Raw genomic sequence first — 22536 nt, 5'->3', positions numbered from 1 at the left:
TTGAAATGAAGAAACACCACGAATGTATTGATGGTTAAAAATAGATTGATCTGAGAGGAGCATCACAGCGTGACTTGGTGTTTTATCACCTCTGTGTCTTTCTGCCGTCTAGTCTCTTTTAGTTCAAGCGGCTATAGCTTCTATTTATAGGGCTATGCGTAGCTTGATGTACAAGTTATCATAATGTACAAATATCTAGGATCTGATCGAATCACTGGATCTTATCCCGGATAACTACTTTCTGCCCTACTTGAGAGATAAATATCTACCGTAGTAACTATCGTGGTACCTGCCTCCTGAAGGGGGCGAGCCGGTCGTCAACTACTGCCCGGTGCTGCACTATCAGGGGTGTCAGGATAGCCTCCATTACACCAGGGTGTCAGAATGGTGTCCACCAGTCTAGGCATTTAATACCGGTTACTTCCTTGCAGGCAAAGTATGACTGGTGCTCCCATTCTGACAGATCTTTTCTGAGGCCTGATAACTCATCATGTAGCCTCTGGGAAGCCGGCCCGAGTAATTAGAGATGGGAGCCTCGGGAGGCATGGCTCCGGGAGGTGAAGGCTTTAAGAGGCAGGACTCCAGAAGGCTGAGCCTTCGAGAGGCCGAGGCTTCGGAAAGTCGCTCGGGCGCCGGTGGGGTGGTACGAAGGGGTCCACAACCTCCGAGGGTCAGGCCTACTGCTGAGAGTTCGGAGGCCGAAGGCCTCAGAGGGGCCAGGCATGATTATAAGTCGTGAGAAGGTTTCGCAGGTACGAAGAGGTAGCACGAAAGAGCTCGATGTCTTCGGAGATCGAGCCTTTAGCTAAGGGTCCGGAGTTCATGGCTCCAAATAGATTTGAATAGTAATCTTCAATCATTGTTCTTAGATTGATTTATTTTCCTCTAATAGAGGCACATTGGGAAATTCTGCTACCGTGAAGTTTGATATGTTTTCCATCGAGGAAAAAACACAGCGAGAAGAAGGTCCGATATGTTTGAGTTTGGTTAACTGTATGAAGCAACAAGGCAATATCTGTTCACATAGTACAGAAGTCAGCTGCCAATAAACTGAAAAATGTCAACTCATTAAAAATCAATATGGTTGACAATTAATGCTCATAACCAAACTAGTAATTCCGTCAAGCATGACGTTTCATAGACTGGTAAAGGGACGGCCTGACAGGTCTTAAGTTGCTACACGTCATTGACGGTTGCTTTCAACAAAGTATATTGCATTTACAATGGTTCTTCTCCTAACATTGGCGGTATTGTCCATCTCAAAAGAAAGAAAAAAGGCAGTACTGTACCACAGATGGGCTGAGACGAATCACAACGCCATCATTGCTGTCAATTTGTCAAAGAGCAATATCTAAACTGGCAAACGACGGGAACTGCACCATTTCATCTTGCGAGTTGGGTACAGAGGGAGAAGATCGATATAGATATAGTAAGCTGCATGACATGTTTAATTGTAGCGAATCAACGCTAAGATCAAGACCACGAGCATATACAAATCACTGCTGAGGTTCGCATATTCGAATCTTTTGATAATATTCTCGTCTTGACAACTATGTTTCTAATAATAATAAAAAAGCATCCATTTGCTAGACAGTATAACTCGTATCCCGTATGATCTCAGGCCTAAGTTGAAACGGCACCGAAATTAGTTCTGAATTGTGATTCACCAGATGGATTGTAGAAACCGAAACTGGGAAGTCAATGGTCTGGCTGGCGCTGAAGATGTCAAATGGCCTACTGTTGAACAGCATACAGCAATTAGCCAATCAATAGTACTAATTTTCTATATGGTTTTATTCTGAAACCATCTGAAATGCCCTGATACAAAAAATAAAGGAAACATCTGAAATCAAAGTTCAAAATACCAGTTAGTGGTTTCGTACCCGATCAGCATCCGTGCTGGAAGCATCAGGTAGTGGTGTATGTATATCTTGTGAAGAGAAAAAAAGTTGCCATAACGAATTACGAGCATAACAAGCATGTATATCCTGATAAATCCACAAAATCTACTTCCAGAATGGCTATATTTGCAATGCGGTTGATACTACCGCTGTAAGTATTGTTATACTTCATACCGCTAATGTGAACCACTACACCGTGTGCAATCTAAATACCTTGTGTGGAATAGGATTTACCAAGTGCAATTACGACTTCTCATCGCCTACTTGATCCTTACAGAGCACGAGGACATGCACATCCAAATTCACAATTTCTATGGCTGTGTGCGCCCCTAATTAATGTAAAGGTTGGGAGTGGTACTTTTATTATCTAAAAAAGTTCATACTTTCTATATGGAAACATGAAAATCATACCTTTGGAACCTAATTGGACATTCCTCAATGAAAAATCAAGTTGAAATATACCTTGATTTATATGTGATAAATGATTGCCAATGGTGTTGATTTGTTTGATGTTCTTGAGATTGTATATATGATCATAACTAACCAAAATTATACAGAAAATAAAGTTGACATGTTTATGTCTGAGTCTAGGAAAATTATACACACCGGATGATCCGGCGTTCAGACGGAGTATACGTCGAAGCATTTCTACTCAGAAGCAAAAATTAAAGTACACGTCAGATGGTCGAGTGTTGGACACAGTGAACAGCTCTGGTTGACTCACATGCGTCAGATGGTATGGCGATGGAAGATGTAAATGCCGAAGAATAAGTCGGAACTTTTGTTGCAGAGAGGATGCAAAGGGTGGTCCGGTGAAGATGTGTATGTCGGATGGTCCAATAATAAAATGAACAGTATGGATGGAGCATTTCTTGCAGAGAGAGTTGCAAGATGGCTGGTCTGATGAATTACACACGTCGGATAGTCCGGCGCTCAAGAGGAGTATATGCCGAAACATCCGGCGTTCACATTTTCTGATTGATATCTATTTCAGCAGGGATTTTGATCTGACTAACTTATGTTGGAGTTAAATGGTGTTGGAAGTACATGCTTGCTTGTCTTATGACGTGTATGTGATATATGTAACTTGGCGACCGACAACAGGAAGATCGGGGCTAAACGGTGAGCTTGGTGCTAGACGATCGAGGGAGTTAAATGGAGTCGAGGGTGATCCTAGCTGTACACGTGGAGGTCAAGCAAAGTGTGAGATGGGGGATGAATATTGTGTGTTGATAAAATTAAGCGAAATAGATGTCGGTGCAAGTGACAAGACAACTCGATAGATCAGGAGAGGAAGAGACTTTTCGACGATTAAGATCGCAAGACGAATGACACGTGTCGACATCGGAAGGCTTGCTTAAGGTGTAAACAAGTGGATGTGAGTCACGCTTTGAAAAATATGCAAAGTGGTTTCTCGGTTTGGCCGCAAAAACCTCTGGAGGATAGAGTTCATGTGATATTATTATGAAGCTTACGTCGAAGTGAAGCTAAGTCATGAAGACACTATAGTCATCTGATGGATGGAGAAAAATTCGGACGAAACTACCTCGTTGTTAGGTGGGAGTGTATTGTAAGTGAATGGCAGTTTAGAGACAAGATTACTTAAGGGTTAAGTAAGGACCCTATGCCTATACGTAGAGGGGTATGTTTGGTGGTTGAGGTGAGATTTTGAGAGTTTTTGAATTTTTTTGAGAGTCTTCCACTTGTGTTGTGTGCAGAGAGAGAAAACAGTGCTTATCCTATGTTTAGGCGAGAGTTTTTGTGAGAAAAAAAATTGTAGTCTGCTTAAAGAGGGCGTTACTCTGAGCTTAATGAAGAAAGTGTTCTTGCATATGCTTGAGTTCATATCCTTCTAGTCTCTTATTTTTGGCTCTCGTATTTTTCGTGCAAGATTTTTTATTGGTTTCTAGTTGATTTTCGTTTTCCTTAAGAGACGCTCCTTTTGGTTTGTTTTAGAGGTGTTCTTCTTGTTGCTAGAGAGTTAACCTCTTGTATGAGTTAGTCTTATACCATCCTAAACCTTTAGATCTAGCAACTTAAAGAATCTCTTCTTTCGACGGTTAGTTCTTTTGTGTTTAATTTTTTTCCTACAAGTTGCTTGATTCCTTTCGCCATGATTCTTAATATGGCCTCAACTAGAACCTAGTGTTTACATTTATCTAAGAGAAATATTATTTTTGGAAATGTTACAATTTATTCTTATCTCTCTAACTTCTGTATGTGATTTTAAGATGAGTTGAGTTTAAAAATAGAAACATAGTATTAGTTTTAAAAAAAATTGTTTAGACGTCCTTTTACACTACCTAGTACATCCAAGAGTAATACGGATAAAAGTTAGCTGTAGCTCTCCAAGCAAAACATTTGACTTTCGAATACACTAATCTTTTAGTAATCGTGTCAACTTGTCAAGGACCACTTTGGTATTGTGCGGAGACATATTTTATACGCACAGGTAGCCAATGCGAGATTGACGTACTAATTCGTTGTCTGTATCTTTCCGGTCTGCTTGGCTATATATATGCCACACCGATCAGGAAACTGACCAAGCAGGCAAGCGCACAACGATCTTCGGTCAATCTTCACCACTCTACTCGAGGTAAGCGGCCTCTCTTGCATCCAAGTTCTCTCTCTGGCTTGTGCCTATCGAGCAAATGAAAGTAAACTTGCAGCTGTGGCAGAAGGACGAGCAGAGGAGAAGGGAAAGCTTGACGCAATGGCAGGAGGTCAGCTCAACGTTTTGGCCACTCTCGACCAGGCCAAGACACAATGGTACCATTTCATGGCGATCGTCATCGCCGGTATGGGATTTTTCACCGATGCATACGACCTGTTCTGCATCTCACTCGTCAGCAAGCTCCTCGGCCGCATCTACTACACTGATCCCACCCAGAAGAACCCCGGCAACCTCCCGCCCAACTTGTCGGCCGCCGTGAACGGCGTTGCGCTCTGCGGCACGCTCGCCGGACAGCTCTTCTTCGGATGGCTCGGCGACAAGCTTGGCCGCAAGAGCGTCTACGGGTTCACCCTGATCCTCATGGTCCTATGCTCAATCGCGTCCGGCCTCTCGTTCGGGCACACGCCCAATGGCGTCATAGCGACGCTCTGCTTCTTCCGCTTCTGGCTCGGCTTCGGCATCGGAGGTGACTACCCGCTGAGCGCCACCATCATGTCCGAGTATGCCAACAAGAAGACCCGCGGCGCCTTCATCGCTGCCGTCTTCGCCATGCAGGGCTTCGGCATCCTCTTCGGCACCATCGTCGCAATCGTCGTCTCGGCGGGGTTCCGGAACGCGTACCCGGCCCCGTCGTACGAAACCGACGCCAGGGCGTCCCTCGTGCCACAGGCCGACTACGCGTGGCGCATCATCCTCATGTTCGGCACCATCCCAGCCGCGCTCACCTACTACTGGCGCATGAAGATGCCCGAGACGGCGCGGTACACGGCGCTCATCGCCCGCAACACGAAGAAGGCCGCGGCCGACATGGCCAAGGTGATGCACAAGGTGATCGAGGAGGAGGAGGTGGTGGAGCAGGAGGAGGAAGTCCAGCGTCAGGTGGTCGGCGGTGACACATGGGGCCTCTTCTCGTCGCAGTTCCTGCGACGCCACGGCCTGCACCTCCTGGCGACCACCAGTACGTGGTTCCTGCTCGACATCGCCTTCTACAGCCAGAACCTGTTCCAGAAGGACATCTTCAGCAAGGTCGGGTGGATCCCGCCGGCGAAGACCATGAACGCCATCGAGGAGCTCTTCCGCATCTCGCGGGCGCAGGCACTCATCGCACTTTGCGGCACCATCCCAGGGTATTGGTTCACCGTGGCCCTGATCGATGTCGTGGGCAGGTTCTGGATCCAGATCATGGGCTTCGCCATGATGACCGTGTTCATGCTCGCGCTGGCGGCGCCGTACGACCACTGGACGCAGCCGGCGCATCACACCGGCTTCATCGTGTTGTACGGGCTCACCTTCTTCTTCGCCAACTTCGGGCCCAACAGCACCACCTTCATCGTGCCGGCGGAGATCTTCCCGGCGAGGCTCCGGTCCACGTGCCACGGCATCTCTGCCGCAGCCGGAAAGGCCGGCGCCATCGTCGGCGCGTTCGGATTCCTGTACGCGGCGCAGGACCCCAAGAAGCCCGATGCCGGGTACACGCCAGGCATCGGCATCCGCAACACGCTGTTCGTGCTCGCCGGCACCAACTTCCTGGGCACGCTCATGTCGCTGTTGGTGCCGGAGTCCAAGGGACTGTCGCTTGAGGAGATCTCCAAGGAGAACGTCGACGACGATAAGGAAGCCAACGTCTAGATATCTGCACACTACTGCGTTCCTGCATGGGTTTTTCCTGGTTTTGTATGTTTGTTTGTGTCACTGTGTGCTTTACCTTCATAATCTGTCGCGCCGCGCGACGTTTGTGTGTATTTCGAAATTACAGTTGGGTCAATTTCTTAATCTAAAATTGTATTTGTGCTGGTACTTATGTTTTGTTCACGAACATTCTCAATAAATTAAGAGGATTTTTTTTTTTTGCCCTCACGTCCGATCGACTCGTACGTGTTTCCCGTCTGTTGCGCAACAATATCTTTCTCTATCTTTAAGGGCATAATTAGGGCTTCCATTAACGCGTCTGATCAGCCGCCATGTAAAAATTGGGCCTATTATTACACCTATGGACTGTCACTATCATCATGACATTAGCTACTATAGCCACACATGCACACGTCACCTAGTTTTAATCTTCACTGATCATGGTTAGTCAGCTCAACAACTACTCTGGTATTAGATAGACAAAATACTGTATTAAATACTGCAAGTTCCAAGCGTGTCATGGTTTTGCAAAAAAACTGCAAAAAGCTTGTTGCATTCATAAACTATGGTAGGTCAAATATACGTCCCCAAAAACCGTGGTTTTAAAATCCAATGGTTTCGAAAAGCTGCAGCATCCAAACCCTACGCAAGCATGCATACGTGTCATTACTTATAGGATATTAATCCTGGTTCGCCACTCCTCTCAGTCTCCATTGAACGTAGGATGCTTAGATGACTAGGTTGCCATTTACTCCGTCTTCTACGATCCAAACCCTACGCAAGCATGCATACGGCGTTGTCAACAATGGAACGACGAGTGCATGCTAATATATTCATGCTGTGGATGTAGTACGTCCCGTGTGAACTCTGACGGAGCTGCACATATCGTATGTCAAAGTTGCTACAGGATCGTTGCTGAAAGAATGCTGCAAACGTAATGCCCAAATTATTTTCCAAGAGACAAAACAAACATAATACTGAAATCAGTGCGCAGGACCAATCGAACAATGGAATTGATTCAGACATCAGGACACTAGTCTACACGCCAGATCAGGTCATCTTGTGCGGTATAGATTAACCTGCTGTGGAGTCATTTGTTCGCAATGTCCTCTTGCGCTCCTCACTATACCTAGTGTTAACTGGCTAATTGATGTTGGCGTATTTAAGTGACTCGCTGTTGTGGAAGAAAAACGTCTTCCGTGAATAAGCTATGGTGAGGGTCTCTTTTAGAAATAAAACTTAAGCTTAGAGAATAAGACGAGAGACAGAATAACACTAAATATATTGATGGTTAAAAGATTGCACCCTTAGCTTGATAGCTATAGTTTGGTATTTATAGTGTTATCCGAGGTGTAGCATACAAGTTGCTTCCATGTGACAAGGATCTAAGATCGACAAAAGTACAAGGCTTGGGTCTAGGTAAAAGTACTTTTATTCTTGCCCAGAAGATACTATCTACCACGACAGGGACATCCAGTGACGGTAACCTTGTTCGGTCGCCGATGCGGCGTCGACCCTATCTTGTGTGTCAAACTGGTTGCCGGAGTGGCCAACATTTAATGCTGGTCACTTCGTAGCAGGCGAAAGACGACCAGCAGACTTCCTGTGGTAGATCTTTATGGAGACTTGATGACTCCCCCTCCCCTTATGCTTCGAGGGTAGGTAGGCTCTGAGGTAACTCTGGAGCCTAGGAGCTTTAGAGGCTTCGTAGGTCTGAGGGCCCATGAGCTAACGCCATTGAAGGGCATGGTACTAAACTGGTTGTCAATTACGGCATGATATCGTACTGTCACAGATGTCAGGGTGCCCACCACTTGTACTGAATCAACTACCAGTCACTTCATGTTAAACCAACTGCAGTAAGTGTTCTCCTCTTACTGGGATTCTCTGCGGAGGCCAGCTGCTTCTCTCGCCCCGAGAGGCAATGGCCTAAGGAGCCTCATAGTCTCCGGAAGCTTAAGTCTCGGTAGAGAGTCCAAAACCCTAGGGTTGGGTAGTCAGTGGGTGTGGCTAGCAGCGGTTGGGTACAAAAGGTTCGACCGGGTTAATTGATAATTTAAATAAAAAAACTGAAAATAAATTATCTGTTTTATTGTTTAATCAGCTGAAATCTTATTAATTGCATAATAAATGGAATTTCATAGACATAGAAATCATAATAGAAAGAGCAGGGCATTCTATTCGTTAACCTAAGCAGTAGTATTGGTCCTAAAAATGTTAAACCAGTTTTGTTATATTCGTATGGTTGTTTTCTACCACATAAAAATGATTACAATCATAACAAAGATGTTTAAATTCCTATATTTAATTAATGTGTTTATTTCTATTTAATTCACCTTTAATGATTGGTTGATCTCAAAATAGTGAATCCAATTCTAATAATCTGGTTGAATGGAGAACTTCTTATTAAAAATAGTTGTCCGCATGTTAGAGATGTTTGGCTCCATGTTTTAGTTGTTGGTTGATCTCACTTTATGAGCTTCTAAAAATTGCGCAGAAAAGAATAAAAATAATCTAAGGGCAAGACCACTTCTAAAAATCCTTATTAGTGTACTCCTATACAGGAAAAATATCAAATGGTGTTTTCTTAGTGTAAACTCATTTTAATGTGGATCTTTTAATTAAATCCTCGCTTGGACTGAACCACACTTTTTTTGCTTATACCATGAGTTTCGATATAGCACTTCACATGACTCTTCTTCTACTATGTTCCTTACATATTGCACTACATTCATGTGTATTTTCATCACATTCGGATCTTATCTCATGTTCATTTAATTCATTGCACGTGCTCTTTGTTTAGAGAACGAAGAACATAGAGCGACATGGGTGTGATCGAGCGATCTAGACTTTGTGGCTATTAATTATGAATCTGAGTAGCAAATCAAGCATCTAAGTATACTCTTCCCAGTACTTTGGATGAATTGGGTCTAATGTGATAAATTATACCTTACATATGTTTGCATGATAATGAGTCAAGTGCCAGGTTGATATGAGTAGATCCTATTTGTTGCATTGTCTTACCTTGACGTTGTTTATCGCTCGATCCGTTGTAACCTGGATTGTTTATGTATCATGGTCAAGTGTAAAATATTGGTGATGTGCTTAGCAATGCATAGGTCGTTCGGTAGAAATCGAGCTGTGGTTCAACCCCCGATCACGAGCTTATGGCTTATATACTCGTTCACAAAAGAAATGATAATATTGTTGGGGTGGATATGTTGCGAGGATAAGGCGAGATGTGGACGGTGCTAGGGGTAGGTCGAGAGAGAAATCCGGATGCCATAGACCGCTTGCATCGGTTTAACAACGTTCGTCGATATCGTTGGCTTTAGCACTTTTTCGTTTTTACCACATACCCAGATATGGGACAGGTAAGTCAAGTACCGTAAGTCACCGTGTTCATTTGACATATGCATCAAGATGTGAGTTGGAGGGCTTGTAGAGGCATATGAGGTTGGTCCGGTAAGTCGTGATACACATAGGATCTATATTGCCTTCACATTACCCGACATGGGGACAAAGGTTGGAGATGGGTATGTGAATGGCTGGTATGTGAATCATCACTCGCAACTGACGGGTTGTGTGGGCGGTGGTCTCATGTCGTGTGGGTCTAAGAGTACTCCACTGCAAGGTGTAAAATCAATTTGAATTGTCGCGCTCTCGGTCATGAGCATGCTTCTGTCCATCCGCATCGGTCATAGAGTCACGAATATAGGATGATACGAGATTGTATGGTATGTTGGGTTGTGGTTGAGGTGGTTATGTTTACATATTTTATTATCATGGTTTTAATTACATAAATGTCTAGTTGATGTTTATGGGTTAGATAGTTATTTTGGTCAAGTTTAGATGCTCATATATGTTTATGCTAAATTTTACTTTTGCATATAAATTTACTTAACCATATGGCCGTATTCTTGCTAACATCATATTGCACAATCCTTGGAGTCAGATTATCTATATGTACACATTATGGATTAAATCTTGTCAATACCTTCGTACTCACATTGCTTATTTTCTTTTCAGTTGAAGATAGGTGCCGGCTATACTACTCTAATCCCGATTTTATATATATATATATATATATATATATATATATATATATATATATATATATATATGGTTGCCTTGTGGGAAAATGACGCCACCAATTTTGTTTCTTTAGATGTTCCTGTTGCGAAGTATGTTTGTTACGCTAGATGAAACTTTTTTTTAATGTACGAACTTGTAATCTTTGAACCCTAATTTGTTGCTATGTTATGGTATTCATATTGTAAAGGTATGTGTGAGTAATAACGTTTCTGGAAATTACCAGATCACATATATTGGAACTGTTAGAATTAGAATCGCTTTAATCATTAGTAGCTATGATTCTTGCGGTGGATGTGGGTTAGCATATGGTTCATCGAGAGATGGATGCGGGCTAGCTCCCATCTTATTAAATAACCATCCTAATGATTAATTCAAATTTAATTTGAACGGATCCCAATAGCTTGGTATCAGAGTATGGTTAACCGTAGGTTAGGCTAGTATAGTGGTTTTAAGTAAAATATGCCAACATCACTAATAAAACTCATTAAAGTTTAATTTCATGCCCTAGATATGTGATCTCTTTTATTCTTTACCTTTTCCTAGAGTTGTCTCGTGCTTTAAGTTTGCTAATATGAATCAATTTGTTTTTTAAGTCACATTATTCTCTTATGGGTTAAAGGCAAGTTAGAAACGCTTTCCTCGCAAAAGAAAGCAAGAATGTGAGAGAAAGCTGACGATGCAATAGCGGGAGCTACCGACAAAGATGATACACAATGGAGATGTGCGAGGAGCAAGTCTTCTACGCCAATGTTTTCCTACGCGCTTGTTTAGGGATCGAGCTTGTGAGCTAAAGTTAGTCAAGCTTAGGTAACGTAAGGTTAGGGCGTAGATTTTTGTTCGCGAGATGTATCTAGCTTTATTATTGTCCCTAAGTGTAATATATTGTTGGTTGTTGTATTTAGATTGTGTGTTTCCGTATTATGTTGTTACCTATTATGATGTTTTTGTGAGTTATGTTGCATCGACGTAATAAATGAAAAAGGTAATAAGGTAATGAATGTATCCCAATAGCGGTCAATATCGGGGATCAACCAGTACGAGATAAATGCCTGGTGTGTCCCGTACAATGATGATATGGAAAGTGAATACATTAGTAATAATATATGAACATCCACCATATGATGGTTGATGATAGTTATGATCGTCTACCTATATGGCGATTACATGGGGTGTCCTGTAAGGCGATGGTACGTGAAATGAATACATTAGCAATAACGTATGAACATCCACCATATGATGGTAGTTATAGTCTTCTATCCATGTAGCGATTACATAGGGTGTCCCGTAAGACGATGGTACGTAAAGTGAATATGTTGACAACAACATATGAAATGTCGCCTGTGCGGCGAGTTGCACGAGCACCGTTTGCACGAATGCTTTTATTTCCTCGCGCAAGGGGTGATGATTGATGGGTTATTATATATTGAATGCATGTGATGTTCATGATCTTGATGTTGGTTGGGAAGTGATGAACGTGAGAAGAGAACACGTAGTTATAAATGTAGCTACTTTAGACATATTATTGCATGCATTCGTTTTACCTTGAATGATCTTTTGCATGTAATCTATGATACATCTTACCTACTAGTAATTTTATGATTTTTTTGTAGAATTTTTTTAGCACTATTTGATAGGGTTGAAAATTCAATAAACTGCTAGTTGTCTTGAAAGCTGAAATCTAAAATCCCTGGTAAATACTGAAACTTGCAAGAATTTTGTGTGCTAGTAGGTAACTCCTAAATTCGTGAAATTTCTACAGTAGATTGATGGTAATGGATAGTAGCTTTGAGAATATTTCTAGAATTTTTAGATACCATGGGAAGCCGTAGAAAAATCTACAAAGAATAAGCTCAAAGATATCAAGCCTGGTGGCCCGTTGCAGGCTTATGGCCCCTAGGTCGGCCTTTTCCCTTGTCAAGCACCCCGTCTGCCTTCCGAGGTAATCCTTTCAGAATGTTATAAGGGTTTGACAATCTTTTGTATTATGGCCACATCTAGCCCTGTGTAGGATGCATTGGTACCCTTCCAGTGGTGTCGGAGCCGGTGGTCAGCGTCGAGAGCACCAGTGAGATCTGCGCGCACCGGAGCATGTAGTCTCCCTAGAACCCCTTCCCGCCATGGGACATTGAGGAGGCCACTGGCTCAATAAAGGTGCCTCATACATCGTCACAAGAGGCATCTAGGGGTTGGATCCAAGCATGCGTGTCTCAGCCATAACCTTCTAGGGTAAAATGAGGTCCTTTGTTGCGCCATTGTTAGAAGGCCTTCGTACCGGCTTGGGCCTCCATGCCTACCCGAGCTGTTGAATCGGCGGTGGCTGAGGGGTTGACGTTCCACATAGCTGCAGAGTTGGTGGGTGCACATAGTGTGCCTGGTCGCGGCTGCTATGCATATTTTTGTATGGGTGCGGCGATGGAAAGGGCTGCTTAGGCTAGCGCTTTGGTGATCTTTTGGTGGTGTCCTACCTCTCTAGTACTTTTGTATTCTCTCCCCATGGATGATGTGCTATTGTGGAAGAAAAACGTATTTCATGAACAAGGTGCGGTGAGGGGCTCTTCTAGATAAGAGACTCAATCTTGAAGAAGACGACGAGAGACACGATAACACTAAATGTATTGATCATCAAAAGATTGGTCTCTTGGCCTGCAGATAGCCATAGTTTGATATTTATAGTGATCTCTGAGGTATATCATACAAGTTGCTTCTATGTAACAAGGACCTAGGACCAGTCGAATTACAAGGTCTAGACCTAGCTAAAAGTATTTTTATCCCTGCCCAGAGATATCGCCTACCACGATAGGTACATGGACATTACATGATGGTAACCTTGGTCAGTCGTCGATATGAGACCAACCCTATATTATATGTCAGACTGATTATCGAAGTATCTGGCATTTAATACTGATCACTGTATAGGCGACCAATGGAACGTCCAATGGAACGACAAGTGCATAGCTAGCGTTGTCAACAATGGAACGACAAGTGCATGCTAATATATTCATGTTGTGGATGTGGTACGTCCCGTCTGAACTCTGACGGAGCTGCACATATCGTATGTCAAAGTTGCTCAGGGTTGTTGCTGAAAGAATGCTGCAAACGTAATGCCCAAATTATTTTCCAAGAGACAAAACAAACATAATACTGAAATCAGTGCGCAGGACCGTCCAATGGAATTGATTCAGACATCAGGGCACTAGTCTATGTTAGATATTCTGTTATATATTGTAACTAATATAGATAGAGATAAGCTTGTTCTGGCTATAGATAGATCAGGTTGTTATCAATGTATTAGGGTGGCCGGTCATGCATCTCTTATCTATATATATCATGTACTCCCTGCCATGTTCAAGGCAATCAATCAACACGCATCCGCCGCTCCGTCGGCGTTCCTCCATCTAGCTTCCGCCCTCTGAATTTCACATGGTATCAGAGCCCCTTTGAGGCCAAGATCGATCCTCGACATGGCTAGCTCTTCCTCAGCCGTCTCCAACCCTCTTTTCGGCTTCCAGATCTCTGAGAAGCTGGGAAAACAGAATCATGCGCTATGGAGTGCGCAGGTTCTCGCTGCTATACGTGGCGCTAGATTGGACGGCTACATCAACGGCACGACCGTGGCTCCCTCGGCAGAGATCGAGCGGAGGGATGGCGACAAGATGACGATGATCGCAAACCCGGCATACCAGGAGTGGTTTGCTGCGGACCAACAGGTCCTCGGCTTCCTCTTCTCGTCGGTGTCGCGCGATGTGCTCACACAAGTCGCTACATCCAAAATAGCGCGTGAAGCTTGGCGCGCCATAGAAGGCATGTTCACGTCTCAGACGCGAGCGCGCTCCCTCAACGTGAAACTCTCTCTCGCTACAATGCGCAAAGGTAACATGTCCATCTCAGAGTACTTTGGCAAGATGAAGTCATTAGGAGATGAGGTAACTGCATCCGGTAAAGCCATGGATGAAGAAGACTTGGTAGCTTTCATATTGAATGGTTTAGATGAAGATTATGAACCTGCTATCTCTGGATTGGTGACAAGAGTAGAACCTGTTACTCTGGCAGAATTGTACTCTGTGTTGTTGAATTTTGAGAACAGGCAAAATCTTCGGAACAGCGCTTTCGCGGTTAACTCTGCCAACCGTGGGCGTGGTGTTGGACGTGAACACGGCGCTCCTGCTGTCCGTGGACGCGGTAAGGGTGGCAGCAATCAGCAGCGTGTTGACAACCGACCCGTCTGCCAAGTTTGCCACAAGAGAGGCCATGTTGCCTCCAAGTGCTGGCATCGCTTCGACGACACTTATGTGCCTGATGAAAGGCATGTCGCTGCTGCAACCCATGCTGCCTATGGAGTGGATACAAACTGGTATCTTGACACAGGCGCAACTGACCACATCACCGGTGAATTGGACAAATTATCTGTTCGGGAGAGATACAAGGGGAACGATCAGATTCATGCGGCAAATGGTGCAGGTATGGAGATTAAGCATATCGGTTATTCTGTTATTTCTACCCCTAGTCGTAGCTTACATCTTAATAACACCCTTCATGTGCCACAAGTCAAGAAAAACCTCATATCTGCTCATCGTCTTGTCAAAGACAATTTTGTCTTCCTTGAAGTTCACTCTAAATATTTTTTGGTTAAGGATCGAGCCACGAGAAACACGATCCTTAAGGGAAGGCGCCAACGAGGTCTTTATCTCCTTCCATCTCCATCCCCACCAGTGAAGGAAGTTTTTTCGGTCACACCATCTTTTTCAAGATGGCATAGTCGCTTGGGTCATCCATCCACTCCAATAGTTACAAGAGTCCTTAGTTCAAATAAATTGCCATGTCTTTCTGAGTCCAATAAAGAGTCAGTTTGTGATGCATGTCAAAAGGCTAAAAGCCATCAGCTACCATATCCAAAGTCATCAAGTGTGTCTCATCATCCTTTGGAACTTATTTTTTCTGATGTTTGGGGCAATGCTCCTAGTTCTGTCAGTGGCAAGAAATACTATGTTAGCTTCATTGACGATTATAACAAATTTGTTTGGATTTATCTTCTTAAGAGTAAATCTGAGGTGTTTGATAAGTTCCATGAATTTCAGAACTTGGTTGAGAGACTTTTCATTCGCAAAATTATATCTGTTCAAACTGACTGGGGAGGTGAGTATCAAAAACTCCACTCCTTCTTTGATAAGATTGGCATATCCCATCATGTCTCCTGTCCTTATGCCCATCAACAGAATGGGTCAGCAGAGAGAAAACATCGCCACATAGTGGAAATGGGTCTAGCCTTGCTTGCGCATGCCTCCATGCCGTTGAAATTTTGGGATGAAGCGTTCCTTGCCGCTACATATCTTATCAACCGTATTCCTAGCAAAATTATTAACTTTGACACTCCTTTAGAACGATTGTTCAAACAACAACCCAATTATACCTCTCTCCGAGTCTTTGGGTGTGCATGTTGGCCAAACCTTCGTCCCTATAATAATCACAAACTACAATTTCGTTCCACACAATGTGTGTTCCTAGGGTACAGCACCCTTCACAAAGGCTTTAAATGTCTTGATCCTTTCTCTGGTCGTGTCTATATCTCTCGGGATGTCACGTTTGATGAAAATGTTTTTCCCTTTGCTCAATTGCATCCTAATGCCGACGCTCGCCTTCGTTCTGAAATTTCCCTCCTTCCATCCAACCTTGTTCCACACAGCTATGATCAAGGGGGAGAGGAGTAGAATAATTATATGCTTAATTCTCCTACTGATGCTACTAATGAATTTTGTGAAGATCGTACAGGTGATCAAGGAAATACACATAATAATCCAGGTACACATCGCCGAGTGGCTCAAGCAGAAGGGCACATCCCTGGACCACATCAGCTTCGGGATCAGCGCCGAGTTGCAGAGCAGGCCTGCGACACGGTCTCCCCACCAAGGTTGTTGCCGAGCCCGCCTGAGTGCGTCACGCGTGCCTCGGTTGGACCAATTCCCGCTCAAACGAGTGGATTCACCGAACCAGGCAGCAACACGCTTGCGTCGAGCTCAACCGAGGATGATGGGATCCACACGCAGTCTGCCGCGGGCGACACAGTCACTGAACCAGATGTAACTGGTGCTGGTGCAGATTCTGCTGAGAACGCCAACTTCACCGAACCAGGGGGAGACACATATACACTGGAGATTGAACCTCCAGGATCTTCTGCACCGGCCAGGCCTCACACTCGGCTAAGAAGTGGAATAAGAAAAGAAAAGGTATATACCGATGGTACAGTCAAATACACCTGTTTTACTTCAACTGGTGAACCTCAAACTGCAGATGAAGCTTTAGGTGATAAAAATTGGAAAGAAGCAATGGATGCAGAATATATGGCACTAATGAAGAACAAGACCTGGCACTTGGTTCTACCTCAGAAAGGGAGAAATGTGATTGACTGTAAGTGGGTCTATAAGATCAAGAGAAAGGCAGATGGAACCCTAGACAGATACAAGGCAAGGCTAGTGGCAAAAGGCTTCAAACAAAGGTATGGCATAGATTATGAGGACACATTTAGTCCTGTTGTTAAAGCTGTCACTATCAGAATAGTTTTGTCTATTGCTGTGTCTAGAGGATGGAGCCTACGACAACTTGATGTACACAATGCCTTTCTCCATGGGGTTTTGGAAGAAGAGGTGTACATGAGGCAACCTCCAGGGTATGAGAAACCTTCTTTGCCTAACTATGTCTGCAAGCTAGATAAAGCATTATATGGACTAAAACAAGCCCCTAGAGCATGGTACTCGAGGTTAAGTGCTAAGCTACAAGAATTAGGATTTAAGGCCTCTAAAGCAGATGCATCTCTATTTTTCTATAGCAAAGGAGGTGTTACAGTTTTTGTGTTGATTTATGTTGATGACATTATTGTAGCCAGCTCTGTATCCAGTGCAACCACAGCTCTATTGCAGGATCTTGGAAAGGAATTTGCCTTGAAGGATTTAGGTGATCTTCATTATTTTCTTGGAATTGAAGTAAACAAAGTGCCCAACGGAATCCTGCTAAGTCAAGAGAAATATGCCTCTGATGTATTACGAAGAGTAGGGATGAGTGACTGCAAACCAGTTACCACTCCCTTGTCTACTTCAGAGAAGCTTTCTGCAAATGAAGGTAATCTGCTGGGACAAAATGATGCAACGCAATATAGAAGTGTGGTTGGAGCACTGCAGTATTTAACCTTAACAAGGCCTGATATTTCCTTTCCAGTTAATAAGGTGTGTCAGTTCTTACATACTCCAACTACAGAACATTGGGCAGCAGTCAAGAGGATCTTGAGATATCTTAAACACACTGTTAAGCTAGGACTTAAAATTTCTAAATCCTCATCATTACTTGTGAGTGGTTTCTCAGATGCAGATTGGGCTGGCAGCCTTGATGATCGTAGGTCTACAGGAGGATTTGCTGTCTTTCTAGGTCCCAACCTTGTGTCATGGAGTGCCAGAAAACAAGCAACAGTGTCACGATCAAGTACAGAAGCTGAATACAAGGCGTTGGCCGATACAACAGCTGAGATTATGTGGATTCAAACTCTACTAAAAGAATTAGAGATTCAAGCTCCCTCGGCTGCCAAGATTTGGTGTGATAACATTGGAGCAAAGTATATGTCTGCTAATCCAGTGTTCCATGCACGCACTAAACACATAGAAGTTGATTATCATTTTGTGAGAGAAAGAGTAGCAAGGAAACTACTTGAGATTGAGTATATCTCAACAAAAGATCAAGTAGCCGATGGCTTCACCAAAGCTCTTGCGGTAAGACCATTTGAGATGTTTAAGAACAATCTAAATCTTGTAGGATTAGATTGAGGGGGAGTGTTAGATATTCTGTTATATATTGTAACTAATATAGATAGAGATAAGCTTGTTCTGGCTATAGATAGATCAGGTTGTTATCAATGTATTAGGGTGGCCGGTCATGCATCTCTTATCTATATATATCATGTACTCCCTGCCATGTTCAAGGCAATCAATCAACACGCATCCGCCGCTCCGTCGGCGTTCCTCCATCTAGCTTCCGCCCTCTGAATTTCACAGTCTACACGCTAGATCAGGTCATCTTATGCGGTATAGATTAACCAGCTGTGGAGTCATTTGTTCGCTATGTCCTCTTGCGCTCCTCACTATACCTAGTGTTAACTGACTAATTGATGTTGGCGTATTTAAGTGACTCACTGTTAGAAAAATGTCTTCCACAAATAAAATATAGCGAATGTCTCTTCTAAAGAGAAGACTCATACTTAAAGAAAAAGACGAGAGACATGATAATATCAAATATATTGATCGTCAAAAGATAGCACCCTTAACCTGATAGCTATAGTTTGATATTTACAGTGTTCTTTGAGGTGTAACATACAAGTTGCTTCTATTTAATAAGGACCCATGGCCGGTGGAATTACAAAGCTCGGATCTAGGTAAAAGTATTTTTATCATTGTCCAGAAGATATTATCTACCACGATAGGTATAAGGACATCTAGTGACGGTAACCTTGGTCGGTTGTCGACGACCCTATCTTGTTTGTCAGACTGGTTGCTGGAGTGGCCACTTAGTAGCAGGCGAAAGACAACCGACAAACAACCTTTGGCAGATCTTTATATAGACTTGATGACTCCCCCTCCCCTCATGCTTCGAGGGTAGGCAGGCTCTAGGGTAACTCTGGAGCCTAGGAGCTCTAGAGGCTTCGTAGGTTTGAGGCCCCACGAGCTAACGCCATCGAATAGTGCGGTATTGAGCTAGTTGTCAATTACGGCACGACGTCATACTATCACAGATGTCAGTATGCCCACCATTTGTACTGGAATCAACTGCCGTTCACTTTGTGTCAAATCAATCACAGTGAGTATTCTCTTCTTACTGAGATTCTCTACGGAGGTGAGCTGCTTCTCTCGTCCCGAGAGGTAGTGGCCTAAGAAGCCTTATGGTCTTTGAAAGCTTGAGTCTGGCTAGAGTCCAATATTCTAATACTTTGGAAGAACGTATAATAGTGACTCTATAGTAATACCAGTCACGGAGGTATTTTCTCCAACACTCGCATCGCATGGCATGCAGTTCATTAGAAACTTCCTATGGCCCCTTCAACCGATCCAAGGAAAGGGACATGTTTTGGTTTCTAGTCTGAAATTTCAAACCCTGTCAATTCCATCACCAAAACTTGACAGAGACAAGCCAGATCTTGTTCAGCGAGCGGAACAAGAGAATTGAAGACAGTGGGGGTCCTTCTGCACTGTGCGACCTGTGTCTGTCCAGTGTCCACCCCTTGGAAGGACATCACTGAACTGGAGGTCTGGAATTCAGTGAGCCATTGGGCCTTGCCAGCAGTGCAGCCAGTTCAACAACGAGGGCTGCGTACAGTAGAGGAGAGAGACCACCTTTATGAGTCAACAAACAAGGCATGCATGATGCACCTAATTCCCATTCCTAACCATCTTTTGAGATTCTGTTCAACTTCGCATGGAGTAAAATCGTATCACCGGCCCGTTTCTAGTTCCTTTTGTTTTGTCTCGACCTGATGGGAATCGACGTACTACTTGTAAGGAAAATACGTCTCAAAGATAGTAATACAATTTTGCTGACGCGGATGTGCCGATTAATTACTCCTTGCGGACACGGGAAGCATGACGGCTGCGAGCTGAGTCGCGCGACTTGCAGTTTCGCAGTCTACCCCCTTGACTACTCTGACTGAGATAAGAACGACTTCAAGTTGCGCTCAGGGTTGACTGATTTGGCATCGTAACTACGGCAACTCTCGCCGTCCTCGTCCATATATATGGTCACCCAGCTATGCCAGCTTGAAGAGCAAGAGTAGTGAGTAATCGAAGCAGGGAGAGCAAGCTTGGGAGCTGAGACCATGGCGCGCGGTGGTCAGCTTAACGTGTTGGCCACGCTCGACCAGGCCAAGACGCAGTGGTACCACTTCACGGCCATCATCATCGCCGGCATGGGATTCTTCACCGACGCCTACGACCTCTTCTGTATCTCCCTCGTCACCAAGCTGCTCGGCCGCATCTACTACACCGACCCTTCCAAGCCTGACCCGGGCTCGATGCCGCCCAACGTGTTGGCCGCCGTGACTGGCGTCGCGCTCTGCGGCACGCTCGCGGGGCAGCTCTTCTTCGGCTGGCTCGGAGACAAGCTCGGCCGCAAGAGCGTCTACGGCTTCACGCTGATCCTCATGGTCGTGTGCTCGATCGCGTCCGGCCTGTCGTTCGGGCACACGGCCAAGGGCGTCGTGTCCACGCTCTGCTTCTTCCGCTTCTGGCTGGGGTTCGGCATCGGCGGCGACTACCCGTTGAGCGCCACCATCATGTCCGAGTACGCCAACAAGAAGACCCGCGGCGCGTTCATCGCTGCCGTGTTCGCCATGCAGGGGTTCGGCATCCTCTTCGGCGCCATCGTCGGGCTCGTCGTCTCGGCCTGCTTCCGCAAGTCGTACCCAGCGCCGTCTTATTCTCAGGACCACGCCGCGTCGCTCGTCCCGCAGGCCGACTACGTGTGGCGCCTCATCCTCATGTTCGGCACCATCCCGGCCGCGCTCACCTACTACTGGCGCATGAAGATGCCTGAGACGGCGCGGTACACGGCGCTGGTCGCCCGCAACGCGAAGCAGGCCGCGGCCGACATGTCAAAGGTTCTGCACACCGAGATCGAGGAGAGTGCGGACCGCGTCGAGAAGACGATCATCGCCGGTGAGGAGTGGGGCCTCTTCTCGTCGCAGTTCCTGCGGCGGCACGGACTCCACCTCCTGGCGACCACCAGCACGTGGTTCCTTCTCGACATCGCGTTCTACAGCCAGAACCTGTTCCAGAAGGACATCTTCAGCAAGGTTGGGTGGATCCCGCCGGCGAGGACCATGAACGCCATCGAGGAGCTGTTCCTCATCGCCCGCGCGCAGGCTCTCATCGCGCTCTGCGGCACCATCCCGGGGTACTGGTTCACCGTCGCTTTCATCGACATCATAGGCAGGTTCTGGATCCAGATCATGGGGTTCGCCATGATGACCGTGTTCATGCTCGGCCTCGCTGTCCCGTACCACCACTGGACGATGCACGGCCACCACACCGGTTTCCTCGTCATGTACGGCTTCACCTTTTTCTTCGCCAACTTCGGGCCCAACAGCACCACCTTCATCGTGCCGGCCGAGATATACCCGGCGCGTCTGCGGTCCACCTGCCACGGTATCTCCGCCGCGGCCGGGAAAGCCGGCGCCATCATTGGCGCGTTCGGGTTCCTCTACGCCGCGCAGGACCCCGACAAGCCAGAGCCCGGGTACCCCAAAGGCATTGGCATCCGCAACGCGCTCTTCGTGCTCGCCGGCACCAACTTCTTGGGGACGATCATGACACTGCTCGTTCCAGAGTCCAAGGGAAAGTCGCTCGAAGTGATATCCCAGGAGGTCGCCGACGACGAGGAGGCGGCATAAGTGGACGCGTCCGCGTGCTCACATGAAAGATTTGCGGTGGCGTATGTGATTGTTGTTACTAGTACAGGTCTAGTTAATTTGCGTAGTGGTTGTTTGAGTTTGTCGTGCTAGAAGCCTAGAACCTATCATTGTTCTCAACCTTTTCTCTCTTGTAATCTGAATGAAAATGCATGTTTTTGCAAGAAAGAAGAGGTCTAAGAGACTATTGGTGCTAATACCATCACTGCACCAATGTTCTGTGTTCATTCATTCATTTGTTTGTTAGTCTATCCTGATGATCTGGGTCTCTTGGCGTTCTGCGAAATGTAGGTTGCAACTTGGTATTGATAAGACATCAAACGTAGAGGTCTGGGACCATAAGCACACAAGCTTTGACTTCTCGTTCTGTGATGCCCTGTGGAGGACGATGTCATCCTACAAGTAGCAGGATGCAGATAAGTTAATTGTAGCACAATAGCAGGGGAGTAGTTGAAGATGAACAGAAGGCAGTATTTTAAGTGGAATAGAAATTTCATTAATGCTGCTAAATCGTGTGCAACGAAAGGACACTCGCACCCAAGCGCTCCTAAGCTACTCCGTTTAGAAATACTAGTTTTTTTGAAAAAATCAAATTTTATGTACTTTAACTAATATTTAATCAAAGCATAAGAATATGTAATGTATAAAAATTATACAACTAAATTCATAATTTAAAATGATTCCACATCATATAGGTTTTGTAGCTATAAATGATATATTTATGAGAAAAACTTAGTTAAAATCTAACTTCAAAGACAAGTTCAAAAGAAATACGTCTGCTACTCTTTCCGATTGCAAATGAA

The 22536-nt window shown here is 44.9% G+C and overlaps 2 protein-coding genes across 4 annotated transcripts; both read left to right on the top strand.

Moving 5' to 3' along the window:
• Positions 1-4395: 4395 nt before the first annotated feature.
• LOC133911606 (inorganic phosphate transporter 1-2) lies at positions 4396-6381 on the top strand. Of its 3 annotated transcripts, none has more exons than XM_062353925.1 (2): positions 4396-4497; positions 4580-6381. In XM_062353925.1, the coding sequence occupies exon 2, from the start codon at positions 4615-4617 to the stop codon at positions 6202-6204; it is 1590 nt and encodes a 529-aa protein (XP_062209909.1). In that variant the 5' UTR covers positions 4396-4497; positions 4580-4614; the 3' UTR covers positions 6205-6381. The 3 variants fall into 3 exon arrangements, with proteins under 3 accessions (XP_062209909.1, XP_062209910.1, XP_062209911.1); XM_062353926.1 differs by having other exon boundaries at positions 4432-4497; positions 4583-6381; XM_062353927.1 differs by having other exon boundaries at positions 4437-4497; positions 4571-6381.
• A 13685-nt stretch (positions 6382-20066) lies between these two features.
• On the top strand, positions 20067-21960 carry LOC133911603 (inorganic phosphate transporter 1-1). The gene has a single exon (XM_062353922.1). The coding sequence runs from the start codon at positions 20144-20146 to the stop codon at positions 21713-21715; it is 1572 nt and encodes a 523-aa protein (XP_062209906.1). The 5' UTR covers positions 20067-20143; the 3' UTR covers positions 21716-21960.
• The last annotated feature ends 576 nt before the right edge of the window (positions 21961-22536 follow it).

This window comes from Phragmites australis, chromosome 3 (assembly GCF_958298935.1).
Source record: "Phragmites australis chromosome 3, lpPhrAust1.1, whole genome shotgun sequence".
In the NCBI taxonomy this organism is placed as follows: Eukaryota; Viridiplantae; Streptophyta; class Magnoliopsida; order Poales; family Poaceae; genus Phragmites; species Phragmites australis.
This window is presented reverse-complemented; position numbering and strand designations above follow the sequence as displayed.